Genomic DNA, 20,753 nt, shown 5'->3' on the forward strand with positions numbered 1-20,753 from the left:
TCTTGCAGCCATGTGTGGGCGTAGCCTCTTGATCTTTCTGCTTCTCAGCGTTCCAGACTGTCGCCTGGAGCTGCCAGAGCTCTCAGCCATCATTTCAGAGCTCAATTGGGGACTGCAGTGCAGAACCAACATAATCTACTTGGAGCACACGCAGCCCAAAGATCTGTACGATGCGATCAGAAGCACTGTTCCCAGCATTCTTCTCAGCGGCAGCGCCAACCGGTTGACGGGGGAAATGGTGAGCAAGCCCCTGCTGGTAGTACTCCCCCAGCCAGGCGATCGAATCCTGGAACGCTTCGCGCAATTGCCGACGGCGATGCAGGAGGCCGACTATCTCCTGGTGGGTCAGAAGAGTGCCGACCATTGGCAGGGCCTAATCTCGGGCCTGTGGAGCCAGGGCTATCCCAATGTCCTGGTGTACAACGGAACGGCCATGGAGAAAGGTACCCTGTACACCAGCGAGGACTTTCCACAGCAGCGACTGGGCAGGACGAACGTGAGCCACTATCTATGGGCCCGGCGGCACTGGTTCGACGACTTGGGGGGCCTGGAGGTGCGCGTGGCCCTCTACAACAATCCGCCCCGGACTCTGGTCTACCCAGAACACGGAGTATATGACGGCTATGCGTTGATGCTGCTGCGTCAGTTCCTGGCCCATCGCAGGGCCACGTTTGTGCCTGTGCTCACGCCCCACTACCGGGTTTACTCGGCCAACGATTGCCTGAAGCTGCTGCATCTCCAGCAGGTTGATATATGCGGGGATCTACTGGCGTACAGCAATATTTCGAGCTTCACGGCCAGCTACACGTATCTGTACGGCTACATTCTGATAGCAAACTCGCCGCCCAGGTCCAAGGTCATCTACACTGTGGCCCCCTACAGCGCCACCATGTGGATGACTGTGGCCGCCTACTTGGTGCTGCTCCCCAGCGTCGGGAGCCTCGTGTACTGGCTTCAACGGGGAACCATTCGCTACGGGAAGTTCGTCCTGGACGCCCTGAAGAGTCTGCTCTCCTCGGGCTTCCAGCTGGGCGAGATCAGGGGCCTGGTGGGGGTCGTCCTGTACCTCACGCTCGTCTTTACCGGCTTCATCTGCTCCAACTTCTACCTGGCCGCCTTGGGCAGCATCCTGGCCACGGGTCTGTACGAGCCGCAGATCAACACATTCGAGGAGCTGGTCCAGCAGAACATCACCTTCATTATCGGGGACTACGACAAGACCGTGCTGCAGACCTACGACTTCCCCGACATCCTGTGGAACATCACGCGCGTGGTGCCCTACGACTTTATAACGCGGCATCGGGCCGTCTTCGACACAGATTACGCGTATCTGGCCCACAGCGACCGCACAGTGCTGTTCAACTTCCAGCAGCAGTTCATGAAGAAGCCGCGGATGCGACCCCTGCCCATCGAGCTGATGCACACGCTCCCCGGCTTCCCCATGCGCCGCCAGTGGCTGCTGAAGCAGAAGCTCGGCGAGACGCTGCTCAACTGCTTCAATAGTGGACTCCTGGAGAAGCTGGCCCACGACACCAACAGGGAGACGATCCGCATCGGCTACCTCGGACTCATCAGATCCGAGGAGTACCGTGCCCAGCCACTGGCCTTGGACTTCTTCTCCATGCCCTTCTACATGATGTTCACGGGTCTGGGCCTTGCCTTTGTCTCTCTCGTGGGGGAGCTCTTGGTCCATCTCCTTGCCAGGGGGAGAAGAGCGTCCCCTCAGGTGTGATGGTAAGCTCCTGGATTGATTGTACGAACCGAGGAGGGTATCTAATACCGACTTGGACTTTATTTTCAGCTCTTCTTTGGCTTACCCCTCCCCGCAAAGGCATAAAACCACCCCTGGTCCCTTGCTGACTGCCGCTTCAAAATAAATAGCACTCGAGATATTTCCAAAACATTTGCCAGCCAAGTCGCCGGCAATTTCCCCGAGCGCCTGCAGGCATGCAACACGAATGATAACACACACCCACAAGAGGCAGGGTGGGATGTACATAGCTGCTGACTTGCACAAATATTTGCCGAAAAAGAAAGAAGAAAGATGTCGCTGGGACCGGACTGCAGATGTTGGGGGAGGGGGGGCTGCGTGGGTGAGTTTCTTACCCTCTCAAGCCATTTGGCATTCCCTTCCACTCTCCCTCCCACTTTAAAGTTCGTTGACACTCGCCTCCTTTTCGGTTGGCACATTTTTCGTGTGCCGCTGTGGCGCCATTAAGTATGCAGCAGAATTGTGGCGACAATAAAGTTTATGCTCCCGGCGCCATAGCCAAAAAAAACCGAAAGAAACCCAGTATAAATAGATGGGATAGAAGGGGATAAATTGATGGCCATGCCAGGGACTGGAGTGCATTTTGCGTGGGCAGCTGCAGATAAAAGCCAGTAATGGCCATCATCATCAGAAATTGTACATGAATGTCCATGTACTCCCAGTCCATGTCCCAGTCCATGTACTCCACCCACCAGCGACACACATTTCACACGACGCACCGAAAACCCGTTCTGGAAGGAGTCCTTGCCTTAATGATGGGGCGGGGCTCCTGGGTCATGTGCGTGCCTCGCATCCGTATCTAAAGGGCCACGATAAACTCTCGCCCTTCATTCGCTTTAATTGCGGCGATTCGTGGGTTTTCAACGCGACTCAAATCGATTTCATCTGCAGATCCCTGCCCGACTCCCAGATCCCAATCGACTTTAAAGTAAACATTTGTTTTATCTGGGGGCGGCTTTTAATTAAGATTGCGTTCGCCGATAAATGGCAAGTGTTGCATGGGTTCCCACATCCCCGTAACCGTACCCGTACCCGTACCCGTCCGAGGAATTGCATTTCGATTGAGGGTGGGTTGGGCTTAATCGAACCGCATTTCAACATATCGATTTTTATGCCCCGTCTGCCATAAGATTTATCCCCTGAACCGTTTCATTGGACTCATTAATTGTGCCATTCCATTCCGGGCTGACAATATTCAGATTTCACCTGATTTTGGCCCTCCATTTCAATCCGTCTGCACGGCTATCAGCCACAGACAAAAGGCTCGCCGACAACAATTGAGTCCTCAGTGTCCCCCCCAGTGGCTGCATGCGCAGTGATATCCCTGGCCACTGGTACACCTATTGTTTGTCACTGGCTAATTGAAATGGCCGGATGATTGCGATTCAGGGGGCATGGCATGGGGCATGGGGCAGGGCACAGCCAGCCACAGTTAAACACTATTATTTAAATCAATGCCCGCGCCACTCTTGGACCTCTCATATGAGATGGCAATTTATGAGCCGTGCCTAATTGTCTGCTCCGGACTTCAAAGTGGAGTTAGCACCGAGTCGGCGGCCTGCCTTGGAATGCAATTATCGCGCTCCAAGTTATGCTAAGATAAATGGGCACCCGCTCTCAGCCAGTGGAAATTGGCCACACTTTCCCCCCGTCGTCCCCCCGAAGAGGCCATAAACTAAATATAAAAAAAAAAGCACAGCTAAAATATATGGAAGGAACTGACAATTGGCAATTTTTGGTTGATTTTGCAATTTATGGCAGCCAAGGGAGGTTGGGCTGGGGCGTCGGCATGACCAAAAGACCCATATACCGATCAAGGGGCATGGACCTGGACCCCCAAGGGAGCTGCAGAGCCATTCAGAACCGAGGTAGTTGAGAGCTAATGCTGCGATTAGGAGTGAACTACTACGAACTGTTTCCGAAGACCGATATACATAGTTAAATTACCAATCAGATGGGGACCTTCCCCTTCAGCATTTGATGGCACTTTCCCTTTATGGCTGGGCCACTCTTTGGGTCAGTCAGATGCTAAAAATAAAGAGCGAAAACTGAAAAAAAGGCAAGCAGACACGACCAACGACCACGAAACGCTGTCCAATTAAGCGCAACAAACAACTTTACGCCACATGCCACACCAGGCGTTTATCGATACGATACGATCTGAGATCCTCGACCAGACCCCGGGACCCACTCTACCATCCGGGCCATTGTAATGGCCAACGATTTGTCGCTGTCGGAGCCTCGCGGTCCATTGGCTATAATGACAATCGTTGATCGTGCGGCCGATAAGATTGCACATCCAGATAGCATGTCGGCCGGTACCCGAGGGCCAACGATGCGACAGCAGCCACATTTATGCTAATAAGTTGACATTTGACCACCATGGCGAAATAATGAAACGATCAGGAGCCGTCAATATGACAGGTACTCGTGCCCCCAAGCAGTGCCCTGCTACCATGGGAGTCGCACAGATCCAAAGCCGGCAAAATACAGTACTTGTGCTCTCAACTCTTAAACTCTTTGCATTTAATTATATATTTAACGTTTGCTTACGAATCCTATTCCCATTCATACCGTTAACAGACCACAAGACAACCAGACCACCAAAATAACCAGAACTACTATGGATACTACTATCCATACTTATACACTTTCAGGCTCCCTTTTGTAGGGCGCCCACTGTTCGGGCGGTCTTGACACAGGAGCAGAGCCGCTGGCACCGACGGCTCCACTGGTCACTAATTTCCAGGAATTTCACGCGCTCTTTGCAGCAAAATGCAAATTTTTACCTGCTCTTATTGTATCTTCACACGATCTCTGCCGACTGCTTGTTAACTACCATCATGGCCAGCGGCCATCAGCACTGGCCTGCCCTCTGTCCATGTTGTAAATGAATTTTAATTGTAGTTCTGGTTATTTTGGTGGTCTGGTTGTCTGGTTGTCTTGTGGTCTGTTAACGGTATGAATGGGAATAGGATTTTCTTGTGTTGATGGAAGGTGCCTGAAGATGGCTTAAACAATCAGTTGTCTCGGCTAAAGTAGGTGTGTCGATTGTCCATCTTTCGATCGTTATATGGTTGGTAAAGTGTGCAGTGTTAGTTTCGCGATTGATAATGGCTCTGGCGCCAGTTGTTGCTGTGATTGGAGCCATTCCAGTGCGGCTTGTTCCATTCAGGGTCGTCTCCATTGTCACTTCCATTTCTTGGCCTTCTCCATTCCGAATTGTTGTGGGGGAAATTTCCATGGTATGATCGAAGACCCCGCTGTTGCCATCTATTGCCACGATCGTCTTGCTGAGGGCGGCTCCAGCCCGTGTCGCGATCTCTGATCCTATCCTGATATAGCTGACGGCCTCGCTGCGGCCACCCATTGCCGTTCGACCGATAGCCGACCTCTGGCTGATGGCGTTCCCTATCCTCCACAAGATACCTTCTTCTGCTATGATCGTGGTAGCCGTTGTTGCTGTTCCAATTGCTGCGCCAATTACTCTGACGAGAATCATCTTGGCTATTGTCATAGGGTCCTGTAAATCCAGTCAGTCAATGGATTATCCTATGTGCCGGCTACTTCTGCTATTGCTCTACTCACTCTGGTACTGATACTGCTGCTGTCGTCCACCTGCACTGCCGTTCCAGTCTGGCCCCCTGTTGTAGTGATTCGCATAGCCTGTGTCATGGCTTGGCTCGTCCACATCCGATTTCAGGCTGCCCAGGCATAGCAAGGAGCTCAGGTAGTTTTCGCGCTCGATCTTGTGGCCTCGTGCCGCATCAACGGCTGCAATTGAGGGATTGGTAATTAATCTGTGTCTGAATTCGCTGACTGTTGATCCCACGCACTCGCGATGGCCTCCTGGGGCGACTTGTTCAGCATGGTTATCATGAAGTAGCAGATCAAGTATCCAGTGCGATTCACGCCGTGTGTACAGTGGACTCCGATCAGCTTATCTGCGGAGGAGGAGGAGGAGGAGGAGAGAGAGAAAGCATTCGGATGTAGTGGTGCCATACCGCATTAGCCGCATGAGCTGCATGTTGTCGCAAATTGCTACAAATTTCAAAAGTGAACACGGCCACAGGAATGTGCTCCGAGGTCTGAGCACTGAGCACTGCCCCTCCACACCCACGCAGTCAACAGAAACCGGCCTGCCAATTTGGCATAAAAGCAGAAGCGACCTGGGCTAAATCTAGAAAACAGCGCGCTCTGCCAATAATAACATTGGCAATAAATTTCACAAAAACATGTCAGCAGGAGGGTTCGACGCGGGGACGCGGGGACGCGGGGACACGGGGACACGAGGCAGACAACCCACCAGGTCGCGGTGGCTTGGCTTTGTGCACTATGCGGGTGCGGTGCCAGTCGGAGAGTACGTCATGTTTGGCTTGCATTTAAGCCAAACTTACAGACAAAATAAAGTTACGAGAACGGGAATGGGAATGGGAACAGGAACGAGACCAAGCAACAGACAGAGACAATTGCGCACATCCACGTCGCACTGCCCATGGCACAGTGGGATGGGCGCCTGCTTACTCGCATATAAGACCATTGTGATGGACAAAAGAATAAACTCCACTAATATACTTGTCACATACCACTGTGATCAGACCTCTCCGACTGGGCCCTGTTCTTCTGGCCCGGCCGTTGACAAGTCGCGACCACCTTGAATTTGACTTATTTGCCTGATTTGTTTCGTTGTAAAATCGTTGGCAGTCTTCGCGTATTTATTTATTGTTTGCTCAGCGGCGCCAGATCGGGTTTTAATTATCCCACAGCTGAATCTGATGGAAGAAGAATGTCTGCGCGACCGAATCGGTTAGGTTAATGCATTCTGGTTAGCATTTCTGCATATTTGTGCCGAAGCTGTTCGCACATACATTAGCGCCAGATCAGGGGATATATGCACGCCCCTGCCGCAAGATCTACACTGCAGAATGGGCCCAAGGTAGAGGAACTGCGGATACGATACCCTAAGGTATGAAAATATTACATTCCCTCATCTTTAAGGGGCACAGACATTGTGCCTGGTTGTCTGTCCTGCCTGGTTGCTGGTAGTCACGCGTCTTGCCGTTTCTTTGGCTATGAAAATTTAAATGAAATGCGGTTTTGTGTGTGTGCGCGAATGCCTTTGTGTATAATTAGAAATGCCTTTTCCCTTTTGTGTGCGGAGGCATGACTGAGCTCCTCCATAAGTGATTTGTTTGCCCGGCTCCCGACTGCCGACTGCCGAGTCCCGACTCCGACTCCGACAGACTGCCTGGCTGGCTGACTGATTGAGTGTGCGCGCCCACATCGGTGTGCGCCAGTGCACTGCTAAAGGGTTAAATAGGTTTTCTCTCCTTCTGGCGGCCACTTGGCTCTGCTGTGTTTGCTCTGCGCTTGCTGGCTGATAGGAATCTATGGAGGCAGTGCAGCCTGGGCATGCAATGGGAATGGGAATGGCAATGGGATAGGTATAGGATACGTGGTAATTGCATGTGCGACGGCAAGTCGCTTTTGATATGATTTGTTCACATATTTTGCGACTCTAATTGTTTCCACAGATATGCATCGCATCTGCATTGTTGGCGGGAAAGCGTTCCCACGACCGCCTCTCTCTGGGGCAGCACGTGGGCCGCAGGAGAGTCGCTGCTAAGCTGGGCTTTGCCATCCACTCACCATTGTCTTCATTCAACTCGAGGAAGTCCATAGCATATTGACAGAATCTGCAATGGCAAGAGGCTTCAGTCAGTAAATGATAAAAAAACATTCAATCAATTGTAATTACTTTTTGGCCAAATTCGTTGGCGGCGTTGCCTTTCCGGGTATCATCAGCTTTTGGTGCCTCACATCGTTCTCTGTGAACGACTGCGGCCGGTAGTAGCGGTCTGTGTTGGTCAGATCGATGATCATGCCCAGATTGGGCACCGACTCCATCACCGATTCGGGCCCCAGTCGCAGCTTCTTGTCCACTTTTTCATTGAGATCCTGTATGGGCAAATACAAGGAGTATTCCACATATATCGAAAGTCATATTACATGCGAAAAATTGCTCAATTTATGCGCCTGCCCCGGGGCCAGGCAATTAATAAGCAGGAGGTCCCGCGATCTCTGTGGCGTTATTTAATTAAGCAAAAACAATTTAATTTAATATTCATGTGGGGTCCTCCACCTCCTGCCCCACTCTTTCCGCAGGATCGAGTGCAGAGCAGCAGTGCGGAGCAGCAGTGCGGAGCATCATGTTCCAGTTGCCACTTTTATGCATAATTACGATGCACAAATTTTTGTCTGTTGTTATTTATTTTTAGAGGCTCTGGCGCTCGCTTGGTGGTCCGCTGGTCCTGGTGCTGGTGGGCCCTTTTCAACATCCATCAATCGCTCCTCCTGGCAACCGGTTTGGCCCGACAGAGCCCCAACGCGGTGAGGAGCGGGGTCAGGGGGAGCTAACTCACCTGATTCAGCGGCACCTTGAAGGCTATGAATCGCGTGCCTGGAACACGCTTTCCGATGGGACTGTAATCGAGCCATCTGCAAGCGCGAACACCGGGAAAACAAACGCTGATTAGTCGGAATATTGGATTCAATTATACCCACCGATCTGGTACGCCTCGTTTCATTTGATGACGTGTATAAACAGCAGATCAGCTTTAGCTAAAATTGAAAATTTTCAAAATTTTGTTTAAATAAATGTAAAGACACGAATGCTGAAATTACGGTGCTGCCAGACAGTTCGAAAACATATGCTCTAGAGATGCGCTATCGGCCACAAAAATATTTGCAAGTAACAGTTTTAAAAACTACTTTCTTAGACAATAAAATAGCTCTTCGTGAGGCGTGACTGGCGAAGGGTGACTACATTATTTATTGCTTTGACTCATTCTATCTCTAGAGAAATACTAAAGTGTAGTGGAATACGGGCATCACTGTAAATTGCTTAAGCGATTATTTTACCAGTCACTGTTAGAGGTCGCTTAGTTAACATACCGCCTGACTGTTAACTAAAATGTGCCAAAAAACGCCTAGCGCCTGAACAGCTGAGTGGAACCTTTGGACTTTCTGTGATTCCGTTTAATTAATTATATTTGAAGCAACTAATTAACGTCACAAACGTCTTCCTTGCAACCGCACAGATCGTCTTATTACCGAGATCAACCATGTTTGCCAGCAACACGCGTAACCTAATGCGCAGCAGCTTTGTAAGACACTGACGCTGGCGCTGGCGCAGGCGCTGCTGGATGAAAATTATTAAATAACTTTTTATTTGCAGCTGCAGCGCTGCAAGAGCACTTTGGTGGTGGCTGAGCACAACAACGAGGCTCTCAACGCAATCACCCTGAACACCATTTCGGCGGCCAAGAAGATCGGCGGTGACGTGACAGTTCTTGTGGCAGGCACCAAATGCGGACCCGTATGTTGTTTTTGTTGCCTCTCTCGATGCTTTTGCATAATCACATCTAATCGCTTGTAGGCCTCCGAAGCTCTGGCCAAGGTGGAGGGCGTGACCAAGGTTCTGGTAGCTGAGAATGCCGCCTTCAAGGGATTCACACCCGAGTCCCTGACGCCCCTGGTCGTGGCCGCCCAGGCGCAGTTTAAATTCACCCACATCCTGGCTGGAGCCTCAGCTTTTGGCAAGAACGTGCTGCCCCGCGTGGCCGCCAAGCTGGATGTGTCGCCTATTTCGGAGGTGATCGACATCAAGTCCGAGGACACCTTTGTGCGCACCATCTACGCCGGCAATGCGATCCTCACCCTCAAGTCGAAGGACCCCATCAAGGTGCTTACTGTGCGTAGCACCAACTTCCAGCCAGCGGCTACCAGCGGAGGCAGCGGCACTGTGGAGCAGGCCGCAGCCGGCGACTACGCCAGCAGCTTGTCTGAATTCGTCAGCCAGGAACTGACCAAATCCGACCGTCCCGAGCTGGCGGGCGCCAAGGTTATCATCTCCGGCGGACGCGGCCTCAAGTCCGGCGATAACTTCAAGTTGCTGTACGATCTGGCCGATAAGTTCGGCGCTGCTGTCGGCGCCTCCCGTGCCGCCGTCGACGCTGGATTCGTGCCCAACGATCTGCAGATTGGACAGACGGGCAAAATCGTGGCTCCGGACCTATACATTGCCGTTGGCATTTCTGGTGCCATCCAGCATTTGGCCGGCATGAAGGACTCGAAGACCATTGTGGCCATCAACAAGGATCCCGAGGCACCCATCTTCCAGGTGGCCGACATCGGCATCGTTGCGGATCTCTTCAAGGCCGTGCCCGAGCTGACGGGCAAGTTGTAACCGCGCCACGTGTTGTAGCATAAATACCCGATCAGATTCTATGATCAAGAATTGAGAAATGTTTGTTGCATTTATTGAATTTTAATGTTAGTCCGCAGAAGCTTCGTCACCCCCTTCCCTCTCGATTTGTATAATAATAAACGATTGTAAGTTCTATCTATCTGTCAAATTGTATCAAGTGGATTATAATCGAAACGTTTTTTATCAGTCCTGATGGATTGTGCAACAAGACAACAACCCAGCAGACATTCTGTGGATGGATATTTCCCAAGATTTTATATATATATATATTTATATGTGTCATTCTTAAGATAATGTCACGTCTGATAATTCCCAGGCATTGAAGATCAGAAGATCGCACGGTTTGAAAGCTTTTATCGAAAGCTTCAAAGCTTGTCAGAGCTTTCTACACTTTCTGGGCGGCAAATTCAAATTTCCTTCGCATTCAGTTCGTAAATCGTTGATATATTTTCGGTATTATCGTGCTTACTATAAAACGTAAGAACATAAAAAGCAGAATTAGGCCAAAAACCACACCTATCACCAGCGTCGTCCACTCGAGCGGATTCAAGCTGTTGGTCGTGGGCAGAACATGGGTATTGATGCCGCTCTGAAAAGGCAAACCACAAGGAAATATAATCTTCAGTGAATGTGAATGCAGTGAGTGCAGCGAAGAGCCTACCCAGCCACCGTTCTCATTGATCCAGGGCACCAGCTCATCCTCAATCACCTCCGAGACGCTCTCCATCAGCTTGGGCAGGTACTCGGGATGCCCCTGCCGCACACAGTCCACCGACAGGCCGCCGGCAATGGCAAACAGCGAGATCACCTTGCTCCAGGTGATGTCCGCCCGGAAAAGATCGCGACCCACCGCCCCTAGGAGCAGGCTGACAGCATCGGGTGTGTGGAACTCGCCCCCAGGATTGCGACAAATCTGACGAGCGACGCCGTTATAGGCACGTGGATGCATCCGTTCCAGTTCGTCGCCAAGCTGCAAAGCGAATGGGATCAGTAGAGCACAATCTACTTAGAGGATACGCACCACCTGAACCGCTGGAAAGACATCCCGCACAATGCCCATGGAGGTGGAGCCCAGGATACTCCGTATTCGCTGCAGGCCCAACTTCTTGTTGAACAAACCAGATCGTCTCAGGCGTCGCTTGATGTAGTGCCCGCACAGACAGCGGCCCTGGAAGAAGACACCAGATTTTAGATGTTAGAACTCGAGCACTCTGTGTGTCCCCACCTGCGTTATGATGTCCTGGGCGGGAATCTGTGCCGCCTTCCAGCCAATGGTGTAGGAGAGTTTCCTGGTGACAACGTCGCTGACATTGCTGAGGCGCCGCCGGGTCGTCTCGCGTTGCCCCACCTCCAGCAGCGAGGCGGAGTGGAGCGTGGCCGGGAAGCTGAACTTGCGCCGATTCTGGGCCTGCAGCAGGCGTTCGCTCTGTGTGGTGGCCATGGGGAAGCCGTGACTGAAATTATCGTTATTCGTGGGATACGAGGTGCCGGGCATTGTGTCACAGATAGTTAGATAGAGTGAGGAGAGATCGGTTCGATCGATCGAGATCCTGGAGGGAAACGGCTCATAAGTATGGCAAGAGTTGGCATCGTAAATCAAATTCGATCGCCCAGCTAATTGACGTCACCGATACACAGGCCTGGTGCTTATTTGGCCTGCCTTAATGATCCCCCTCGATGTGTGGCTCGAAGTGTGTGTCTTGTAAATTCAATTAATTGCATTCAATTTGGCCAATCTCTCATGGCTGCCCCTGGGAGATGCATGGAGATCGATCGTATCGCTACAGAGCCAGAGCTTCCTCAATACCACAGAAACCGGATTCATAATTGCCACAGTAACTGGTGTCTCAGTAAACGAAATCGATACAATAATCATCTAAAGGGACAGCTTCACGGACATTTGTGTGTCCAAAAAAGAGAACAAACACTTCCCACACCACGTAAGACACAAGTGCTCAAGATTAAATCGAGTTCGGGGCTCGATTCGTGGCCTTTTGATTCGATTATGACGCTCATTGATGGCTTCTTGCCTGGGCCAGAGCCAGACCATTTCGGGCACATATCGGACAGATTGTCGGCTCGTTAAGTTTGATTGGCTCCGCAATATGGCCAAAATGTTGCTATGCGGCAACCTGTGTCGGCCATGTCGCTGCAGCTGTTTTGCCAGATGCATTTGTGTGTTGCTGCTTCTGCTGTTGTTGTCATTAGTTTGTACGCAAGCGAGATGTCAAATGGCAAATGATTTGTGCAACAAGTGACCAGAGGATGGGTATGGTCGTTGGCCATCGTCTGGGGAGTACTTGACAATTAGCTTTACATAACCTGACCCAATACCCATTCCGGGGGCTCGTGACCAAGGAAAGTCGGCCCAAAACATCAAAGTCGTGTCAAACATTCGACCATTAACAGTAGCCGCATGGAAAGTGGACAAAAATACCCAAAAGAACGATTTGGTTTCGATGGAATCCGGGTCAATCGCCAGTCACGCCCATCCCCCCAGCAAATGGAGCTTATAAAACCACTTTCGCCCTGGGCCCGATCAGTCAGTGATCATCCAGAATGTCAACCAGTGGGACGCACCCAATCATTATCCTCCTCGGGGCGCTATTTATCGGCGGAAGCCGTGCGGATGTGGCCCACTTCTTTGCGTCAGCCCCAACGGATCTGGGCGGCTATCTGCATGGCCAGGTGCCCTTCCAGCTGGGTCTGAATCCCGCCGCCTTTTACGGACCGCCTGTGCCCAGTCCCGTCACTCCTGCACCCGCTCCCGTGGCCCCAGTGGCGACCACCGAGTTCAGTCTGCCGGAGATTATCGAGAATCGAAGTGTCAAGTTCCAGGGACAGGGACAGGGGCATGGTAGCTTCATACCCCTCAGCCAGCACTATCTGCCGCCTGCCATCGAGGAGCGCCCCAGCTATGAGAGTCCCAAGCCCAGGTAGGTGTTGCCTCCATTCACAGCGAAGTGAATCTATGATCAATATTCTCTTCCTGCAGCGAGGAAGGCTATCCGGCCTACTACTATCCCCAACCGCCTGCCACGCCCAGTCCGCCGACAACCACTGCACAGCCCATCATCGTGCAGGATCCGGGCGAGGACATTGAGACCATCCACTCCCCAGGCTACGATTACCATGCCCCAGCCCAAAGACCCTCCACGCCCGCGCCGTTGTATCTGCCGCCCAGTGAGAGCAGTGCGGATCAGCAGCTTCGACTGCGCCTCAAGGATATGCGCTGCCTGCAGGCGGGCTTCTTTCGGGCGGTCCTCAAGCTGGACAGCTTCCTGGGCGCCGCCCCCACGGTGGACCACGACAGCGACGACGTCCAGGACAAGCGGTGCGAACTGAAGCTGGCGCGCAGCTTCCTGCTGCTGGACATTGCCGGTGCGGACTTTGAGCGCTGTGGCGTCCGCTCCTGTGGCCAGGATCTGTGCCTGCGTCTGCGATTCCCCACCATCAGGGGACTGCGAACCGGCGGGGACTCCATTCTAACGCTGCACTGCAAGTCCCAGGAGCGGGTGGCCGTCAAGACGCATGCCCTCAAAATGGGCGTGGCCAATGATGTGTGGGTAGATCCTTCGAAGGAATGATTTGGCGATCCTCCAACCTCTTGATCCTTCTCTTTTCAGGCAGGCGCGCAGCGTGGGAAACTATGCCCACGGAGGCAATCAGAACGCCTTCCGCACCCACGTGGAGCTGCTGCGGCGTGGCAGCAACGGCTACACCCGCCACCTGGAGAGCAACGGAGCCGTTCAGCTGGGCGAGGAGCTCCTGCTGCGGGCCCACGTCCTGGCAGGCGACGGTGCGTGAAGGTAGTAGAAACTTGAGGAGCCTCCGGTTAACTCTCAATCCCTTCACAGGCTGGAACTACACCAAGCTGAGTGACGTCCAGCTCCAGAGGATAGCCGCTGGCGGGGAAGTTCTCAACACCGTCCAGCTGGTCAGCTCCCGGGGATGCCTGAACCCCGCCATGCAGGCCATCTGCAGCCATTCCCCCGTCGCGGAGCCGCCTCTGGGCCAGCGTTTCCACTTCAAGGCCGTGATGTTCCCGGGTATGCGCAGTGGCGATGTCCTGGTTATTTCCATGCGCATCACCGGCTGTCTGGAGCGCGAGGACTGCCAGATCACGGCCCAGGACTGCCTGCCATCCGTGGGCCAGCGACGAAGACGGAATGCCGCCCTTGGCACAGCAGGAAATGGCACAGAGATTTCGGAACTGTCGCACTTGACCTTCCGTGTGGTTATGCCCGGCGCCGAGGAGGAAGTGCCGGCCGTGAAGGATTCGGCGGGGCACAACCTGGGCGTGGCTGAGGTGTCCAAGTCGCTGGCTCTATTTGGGAGTGTGGCATTTGTGGTGCTCCTGTTGGCCGTGGCCATTGTGGCATTGTACAAATTCGGCAGATAGAGATTATGATGGAACATTTGATGATCTATCTGTTACTGTTACGTTTTCATTGGATATCGTAGATACAAGCTGTACTTTCGAGTGAATTCCTTCTTTTCCAGTTCCTCCTCTTTGTTCCCCCATTCTGATGAGAGACCCCATCCGTGCAGTCCAATCGTGCAGGCCAATCGCGGTGGTGTCTATTGCCAAGAAAATTGACTTATCGCCTGTACGGCATCAGCAACGGGCAGCAATGTTTTGACCATATTGAGCATTAAACAGAAATTAGCACTTAATAAAATCTTATTTATGTTCATGTCGCTTGTAATTGGACAGGCCCGAGAATAAACTAAAACTAAAACCCATACTATTTCTATGCCGCCGACCAACTACTGGCCACTGGCTGTCCGACTGACTGATTTCCAAACTGCGCGCGCAATTCGCAAATTGTGATCTCTGATTTAGATTATGGCCAGAGCCAGAGCTAGAGCCAGAGACAGAGCCAGAGCCTGAAACGAACTCAAATTTTATCACGTTTTCACGCTTCGAGTACAGTTAATGAAACCAAACACCACACCGCTCGCAGTCGACTGATTTTGGACTTTTGGCTTTGTTATTTGGTGCAATTTGTAGTCATTTTCGTATGTTAATCCATCGTCAGTCAGTTAACGCTTAATGGGCATGAAAATCGCAGCCAATTAGTGGTACGATTGTCATCGGTAATGCTATGTGGGGGGTAGGTATCTAATTATTGTCTGGGGTGCAACAAATATCTAAATGGGGAAGCACTTGGAGTTGCCTATAAATACCAGCAGAAGGTGGATCATTCAAATTCCCTTCTGCTCAATCTTCTCAATCTGACCTGCCCAAAAACGGAATATTCCCACAGGCCGGCCACAGATCATCAACAGCTCAGGTGCGCAGTTCCATCCATACCATACCATTCCTCCACTCCATCCACAGCGGGGGAATGCAGTGTACTGGGGCTTGGGGCTAATTAATAATCCCGACACGTTCCAGGCCGAGTAAGTAACATCGCTGCGCAGGCGCAGGCGCAGGCGAAGGCGAAGGCTACTTTGTCTTTGTCGCTTAAATGGCAGGCAAAATGTTTGGGGCCCATAAATTAATGTCGTCCCCAACTGGCGCTTAAGTTCGTGTTTTGTGTTTGGAGACTCCAACATACACTCCACTCCACTCCACTCCATCCTTGACTACAGCTGCAGTTCCAGCTCCAGCTCCAGCTACAGCTCCAGGTCTGTCTGGGGTATTGGTCTTGGGTAAGCCGACAATTTACACTTTTCATTCAGCAGCCAAATCGGCCAAATGGCCAGTGCAGTGCCTGGCCTAAACAATTTTCATGTCGGCCTGGTCTGGTCTGGTCCGGTCTGCTTAAATTATCGACTACTTAGTGCCCAATTTAGCAATGCCTAATAAATATTTATGAACGCACTTCATTTTAGTCAGTTTTCAATGGACAAGAGCTATGCTATGCGGCGGACATTGTCGGTTCTATGAATGGACCGATCAACCACATACTTTGCTGATCATTAAGCGATAGTCGGGAGAGATTTGTATATGTATTTATTGAGGGAATTCAGTAGAGAGCTGGAACAATTAAGAGGGTTTTTTAAGTACCTCACAGATTGACTTGATCGAAGTCTTCAAAGGAGTTGGCTCCTTTAGAACCATCTTTCACTCGTAGAAGTCTTTATGGTGTAGACTGCTCCACCTTCCAATCGCATGCCATCCCATTGGCTGGGTAGCCACAAAAACAAAAAATCAACATCTCGGACAACTCATTAGCAACTTTTATTAACCAAAAGAAAAGTGTCAAATGCTTTATCTCGGCGACTGCAACGATTGGCCCGATCCGACGCCGATCTCCGGCTGCCTTAAGTTGTTGACTTTTTTTTTTGTATGTTTGTTTCTCATTTTATTGGTTGTTCGACTTGTTTTTTTGTTGGTCTGTTTCGTTTGCGACTCCTTTTCCACCTCTGTGGCTGTGTTGTGTATGTTTCTCTGTGCGTTTTTAGCATTTCGGGCATGTTAACATTTGTGTTATTGATTTTTTACAACATTTGACAGTTACGCAGGCGCTGCGCAGCGCAACGCCGCCGCTTTTGATTGGAATTCGGAGTTTTTGCTCCAATTCGGAGTGCCATGACAAACGATTCGGAGCAATTTGACTTTCGTTTGCTTTGCTGATTGGTTAATCAAATCAGAGGTTCATTAAAGTGCCAATTCGTATATAATTTCCCTCCCCCTCCCCCTCCCCTCCCGATCCCACTCTAAAGAAATACAATATTATATCTTAAACGAGCGGGAACGTTGTGAGTTGCTGCGGACACCGCAACTCTACAGTTATACCCGATACTTAGTCAGTATGGCTCTCCTCCGGCAGACGCCGCTAATATTAAACGACACGACAAAGAGAGAGACAGAAAATCAGTCTGAGCTTGTCGTCGGTGGCTGCGTAGCCACTGCAAATTGATTTGTTCCTATTGGCTATAAAAATGATCTGATCTGATCCAGATTCAGCAATCTCATAGATATGGTCATTATCTATGATTCTGCGTTTTTAGTTTTCTCGAATGTGCAATATTGTGGATGCAACAGATTTTCGTTCTTTGTGGGGGCGGAAGGGGGTGGGGCGAAATTCTGAGATATACGTTTTATAGTGAGATCTAACAGAAGTGCGGATACCAAATTTGGTAACTCTAGCCTTAATAGTCTCTGAGATTTGTGGATGCCCCAGATTTTCGTCCTTTGCGGGGGCGGAAGGGGGTGTGGCGAAATTGGGACATGAAACGGTGAAGGTCCGATATCACAGGGGTGTGGATACCAAATTTGGTTGCTCTAGCTCTTATGGGTTCTGAGATCCTTGAACTCATATTTTGCAATTGGCAAAACCGACCATGAAACCTGTGTGTTAGAGAGAGACAGAGCGAGAAAGAATGAAATTGTTTTCTTGATTCTGGCTATAATAATTATACGATCTGGTTGAGATTTTACACTCTAGAACATATAGTCATCCTCTACGATTCTGCGTTTTTGGTTTTATCGTATCTTTAAAAATGTGGATGCCACAGATTTTCGTCTTTTGTGGGGGCGGAAGTGGGCGGGGCGAAGTTTAGAAATATTTTTGTAGCAGTGACATATCACAGAAGTCTGGATCCAAAACATCGTTGCTATAGGTCTTATAGTCTTTGAGCACTAGGCGCTGAAGGGGACGGACGGACGGACGGACGGACGGACGGACGGACGGACGGACGGACGGACGGACGGACAGACAGACAGGGCTCAATCGACTCGGCTATTGATGCTGATCAAGAATATATATACTTTATGGGGTCGGAAACGATTCCTTCTGGACGTTACACACATCCACTTTTACCACAAATCTAATATACCCCAATACTCATTTTGAGTATCGGGTATAAAAATAAAACGAGGGGGAACGTTGTGAGTTGCTGCGGAGACCGCAACTCTACATTTATACCCGATACTTAGTCAGTATGGCTCTCCTCCGGCAGACGCCGCTAATATTAAACGACACGACAAAGAGAGAGACAGAAAATCACTCTGAGCTGGTCGTCGGTGGCTGCGTAGCCACTGCAAATTGATTTGTTCCTATTGGCTATAAAAATGATCTGATCTGATCCAGATTCAGCAATCTCATAGATATGGTCATTATCTATGATTCTGCGTTTTTAGTTTTCTCGAATGTGCAATATTGTGGATGCAACAGATTTTCGTTCTTTGTGGGGGCGGAAGGGGGTGGGGCGAAATTCTGAGATATACGTTTTATAGTGAGATCTAACAGAAGTGCGGATACCAAATTTGGTTACTCTAGCCTTAATAGTCTCTGAGATTTGTGGATGCCCCAGATTTTCGTCCTTTGCCGGGGCGGAAGGGGGTGTGGCGAAATTTTGAAACGAAACGGTCAAGGTCCGATATCACAGGAGTGTGGATACCAAATTTGGTTGCTCTGGCTCTTATAGGTTCTGAGATCCTTGAACTCATATTTTGCAATTGGCAAAGCCGACCATGAAACCTGTGTGTTAGAGAGAGACAGAGCGAGAAAGAATGAAATTGTTTTCTTGATTCTGGCTATAATAATTATACGATCTGGTTGAGATTTTACACTCTAGAACATATAGTCATCCTCTACGATTCTGCGTTTTTGGTTTTATCGTATCTTTAAAAATGTGGATGCCACAGATTTTCGTCTTTTGTGGGGGCGGAAGTGGGCGGGGCGAAGTTTAGAAATATTTTTGTAGCAGTGACATATCACAGAAGTCTGGATCCAAAACATCGTTGCTATAGATCTTATAGTCTTTGAGCACTAGGCGCTGAAGGGGACGGACGGACAGACGGACAGACAGACAGGGCTCAATCGACTCGGCTATTGATGCTGATCAAGAATATATATACTTTATGGGGTCGGAAACGATACCCCAATACTCATTTTGAGTATCGGGTATAATGAAGCGAAATAAAATCCACAAAAATACTGCCAGCCGCAGTTTTGCGGTCTTGACAGATCAGCAATAAAAAAAAAAACCAAAAAATAAATAATGGAAATGAAAATGAAAATGAAAATGGGCAAATTAGTGGCTTACAACAGCGCTTCTGTTTCGCCGTGTTGCTGCTGGCGTTGGCAATTTGAAATTTACACCGTCCCGTCCGTCGGGTAAGACATTACTCGTACATACAGATACAGATACAGATACAGATACCGATACTCGTACAGGTGGCAAACATTGTTCAGATCATTACTTGTTGGCTTTGCACTTTTGCAGTTAGCCGATCTGCGTCATTCAAATCGAACGTGAACGGCGTGTACTATATGGTGTGTGGATGGGGGCACGGGGCAGCATGGGGGGGGGCAAGGTGTGCTGTGGCGTGGTGTGGTGCCAGTTAATTGCAATGTTCCAGACGGGGTAGGGTAGAAGGCGGGAGGGAGAAGGGAACAGGGCTACGTGCCGCCACTTCTGATCTAGTGAGCCACATTAATCACATGGCCTACAACCCAAAACACTTGTACTTTACGATCTTGAGATGAGTGCAAGTGAGGGAACAATTATAGAGCTTCGTTTCTGGGGGCTGGAATAGCTGTTTGCTTATTGCTATTAGCTAGTTTCCATTTTAATCTCTTTAAATAACATTTAATAAGATAACTAAAAAAGAAACAGCTTACAATTCTTATGGGAAAAAAGGGATAGTCTCCAGGAATAGTTGGATAATATATAAATAAATGTTGCATGATAAATTTGTCTTTTGAAATCAAAGTTTTCGCAGATAAAAGTTTAGGACTAATAAAAATCTTATAAAAAATTCAAAGTTCTATCAATAAACATTTGCTATTCCACTAATTGTCAGTAAATGCCGAGGCCCCAAAGATATAAAAAAAAATCTGAAATCATTTGTGGCAAAGTCGATTGCTCTATTGCCATCTCTGTCTGTCTGTGGTGTGGGTGGAGGCGGTGGCGGCTTACGTTGATTATCCCCACACACATACACACACGCACCACACACACTCGCACACACACACAGACACAAAAAAACGAAATTTAATTAAATTACAAAAAAAAACCGCGCTGGCATGACCTCTTTCTGGCTCCCACAAAAGAGTGCGTTCAACCTGAGAGCACCAGCAACAACAACAATGCGACAACGACAACGACAATATTTAAGCAATAATTAGCTAATAAATAAATTACTGAACCACACAGGCCACAGGCACCACTCCCTATGCCTCCTTCTGCGGCTTACTTATCGCTGGAAGTGGATCGCATTGATACGGATGTTTATCTTTGACTGTCGGATGCGCAATTGGAGCTGATAATGGGTTTGCGGTACTGGTTTCGAGTTTCGGTTTTCTGTTTATGCTTACGATGAGCAATATTGTATTAAAGGAAGAACACTGTTCAATTCCGACAGATTGGACACAGCTTCAGCATGGAAATTACTTAATTATTTATGCGTTACGCGTTTTTGAGGGGGGCAGCGGTGTGTGATATGTGTGAAACATTCACGGTCGCAGAGTTTTGGCTGAAGGCTAGCAGTGGTGGAGGGAGGGGTATCAAACAATTATCGTCACTGATCACCGGAAACCGAAAGTATAGCCAAAAACGTCAGAAGCGTAGTTAATAAGCTTTTAGATGAACCACTAACCGATTTCAGTACTTCCGAAATGAAACAAAAAATCGTTTCGACAGCGGATGAACGCCAGCAGCCGAACACGTCGAAGGTTGAAAATGAATTGAACCCCAAAACAAAACAAACTGCCCGCCAACGATAGTATCGATAGTAATCACCACCAAAACATC

The 20,753-nt window shown here is 49.8% G+C and overlaps 5 protein-coding genes across 10 annotated transcripts; 3 read left to right on the plus strand and 2 right to left on the minus strand.

Moving 5' to 3' along the window:
- The first annotated feature begins 10 nt into the window (after positions 1-10).
- On the plus strand, positions 11-1,732 carry LOC108158030. The gene has a single exon (XM_017290174.1). The coding sequence runs from the start codon at positions 11-13 to the stop codon at positions 1,730-1,732; it is 1,722 nt and encodes a 573-aa protein (XP_017145663.1).
- A 2,535-nt stretch (positions 1,733-4,267) lies between these two features.
- Positions 4,268-8,481, minus strand: LOC108159848 (RNA/RNP complex-1-interacting phosphatase). 2 transcript variants are annotated; one of them, XM_017293438.2, is made up of 7 exons: positions 8,336-8,481; positions 8,194-8,269; positions 7,530-7,729; positions 7,421-7,467; positions 5,608-5,715; positions 5,360-5,545; positions 4,268-5,294 (listed from the first exon to the last, which is right to left on the minus strand). In XM_017293438.2, exons 1-7 carry the CDS (start codon positions 8,356-8,358, stop codon positions 4,867-4,869), a joined length of 1,068 nt encoding a protein of 355 aa, XP_017148927.1. In that variant the 5' UTR covers positions 8,359-8,481; the 3' UTR covers positions 4,268-4,866. The 2 variants fall into 2 exon arrangements, with proteins under 2 accessions (XP_017148927.1, XP_033246796.1); XM_033390905.1 differs by lacking the exons at positions 7,421-7,467; positions 7,530-7,729; positions 8,194-8,269; positions 8,336-8,481 and adding an exon at positions 6,358-6,444.
- Positions 8,482-8,745: 264 nt separating this feature from the next.
- LOC117187930 (electron transfer flavoprotein subunit alpha, mitochondrial-like) lies at positions 8,746-10,078 on the plus strand. The gene is made up of 3 exons (XM_033390906.1): positions 8,746-8,937; positions 9,009-9,149; positions 9,210-10,078. Exons 1-3 carry the CDS (start codon positions 8,896-8,898, stop codon positions 10,017-10,019), a joined length of 993 nt encoding a protein of 330 aa, XP_033246797.1. The 5' UTR covers positions 8,746-8,895; the 3' UTR covers positions 10,020-10,078.
- Positions 10,079-10,463: 385 nt separating this feature from the next.
- On the minus strand, positions 10,464-20,686 carry LOC108159850 (bcl-2-related ovarian killer protein). 5 transcript variants are annotated; one of them, XM_033390910.1, is made up of 5 exons: positions 20,599-20,686; positions 11,266-11,494; positions 11,062-11,208; positions 10,702-11,010; positions 10,464-10,629 (listed from the first exon to the last, which is right to left on the minus strand). In XM_033390910.1, the coding sequence occupies exons 2-5, from the start codon at positions 11,479-11,481 to the stop codon at positions 10,465-10,467; spliced, it is 837 nt and encodes a 278-aa protein (XP_033246801.1). In that variant the 5' UTR covers positions 11,482-11,494; positions 20,599-20,686; the 3' UTR covers position 10,464. The 5 variants fall into 5 exon arrangements, with proteins under 5 accessions (XP_033246801.1, XP_017148931.2, XP_033246799.1 ...); XM_017293442.2 differs by having other exon boundaries at positions 11,266-11,590; XM_033390908.1 differs by lacking the exon at positions 20,599-20,686 and adding an exon at positions 20,197-20,575 and having other exon boundaries at positions 11,065-11,208; positions 11,266-11,590.
- LOC108159851 lies at positions 12,565-14,660 on the plus strand. Its single transcript, XM_017293443.2, has 4 exons — positions 12,565-12,976; positions 13,036-13,602; positions 13,667-13,839; positions 13,898-14,660. Exons 1-4 carry the CDS (start codon positions 12,600-12,602, stop codon positions 14,440-14,442), a joined length of 1,662 nt encoding a protein of 553 aa, XP_017148932.1. The 5' UTR covers positions 12,565-12,599; the 3' UTR covers positions 14,443-14,660.
- Positions 20,687-20,753: the final 67 nt, after the last annotated feature.

This window comes from Drosophila miranda, chromosome 3, assembly GCF_003369915.1.
Source record: "Drosophila miranda strain MSH22 chromosome 3, D.miranda_PacBio2.1, whole genome shotgun sequence".
NCBI classification, from domain to species: Eukaryota; Metazoa; Arthropoda; class Insecta; order Diptera; family Drosophilidae; genus Drosophila; species Drosophila miranda.

Coding starts and splice junctions, on each gene's coding strand:
- LOC108159851 (XM_017293443.2), top strand. CDS start 12,600: ATGTCAACCAGTGGGACGCACCCAATCATTATCCTCCTCGGGGCGCTA. Junction 12,977..13,035: donor TATGAGAGTCCCAAGCCCAG/GTAGGTGTTGCC, acceptor CTCTTCCTGCAG/CGAGGAAGGCTATCCGGCCT. Junction 13,603..13,666: donor ATGGGCGTGGCCAATGATGT/GTGGGTAGATCC, acceptor TTCTCTTTTCAG/GCAGGCGCGCAGCGTGGGAA.
- LOC108158030 (XM_017290174.1), top strand. CDS start 11: ATGTGTGGGCGTAGCCTCTTGATCTTTCTGCTTCTCAGCGTTCCAGAC.
- LOC117187930 (XM_033390906.1), top strand. CDS start 8,896: ATGTTTGCCAGCAACACGCGTAACCTAATGCGCAGCAGCTTT. Junction 8,938..9,008: donor ACCTAATGCGCAGCAGCTTT/GTAAGACACTGA, acceptor TTTTATTTGCAG/CTGCAGCGCTGCAAGAGCAC. Junction 9,150..9,209: donor CAGGCACCAAATGCGGACCC/GTATGTTGTTTT, acceptor AATCGCTTGTAG/GCCTCCGAAGCTCTGGCCAA.
- LOC108159850 (XM_033390907.1), bottom strand. CDS start 20,219: ATGCGATCCACTTCCAGCGATAA. Junction 11,591..20,196: donor CGATCCACTTCCAGCGATAA/GTAAGCCGCAGA, acceptor GTTTCCCTCCAG/GATCTCGATCGATCGAACCG. Junction 11,011..11,061: donor TCTTTCCAGCGGTTCAGGTG/GTGCGTATCCTC, acceptor TTCGCTTTGCAG/CTTGGCGACGAACTGGAACG.
- LOC108159848 (XM_017293438.2), bottom strand. CDS start 8,358: ATGAAACGAGGCGTACCAGATCG. Junction 8,270..8,335: donor AAACGAGGCGTACCAGATCG/GTGGGTATAATT, acceptor TCGCGCTTGCAG/ATGGCTCGATTACAGTCCCA. Junction 5,716..7,420: donor CGAGTTGAATGAAGACAATG/GTGAGTGGATGG, acceptor CCTCCTCCGCAG/ATAAGCTGATCGGAGTCCAC.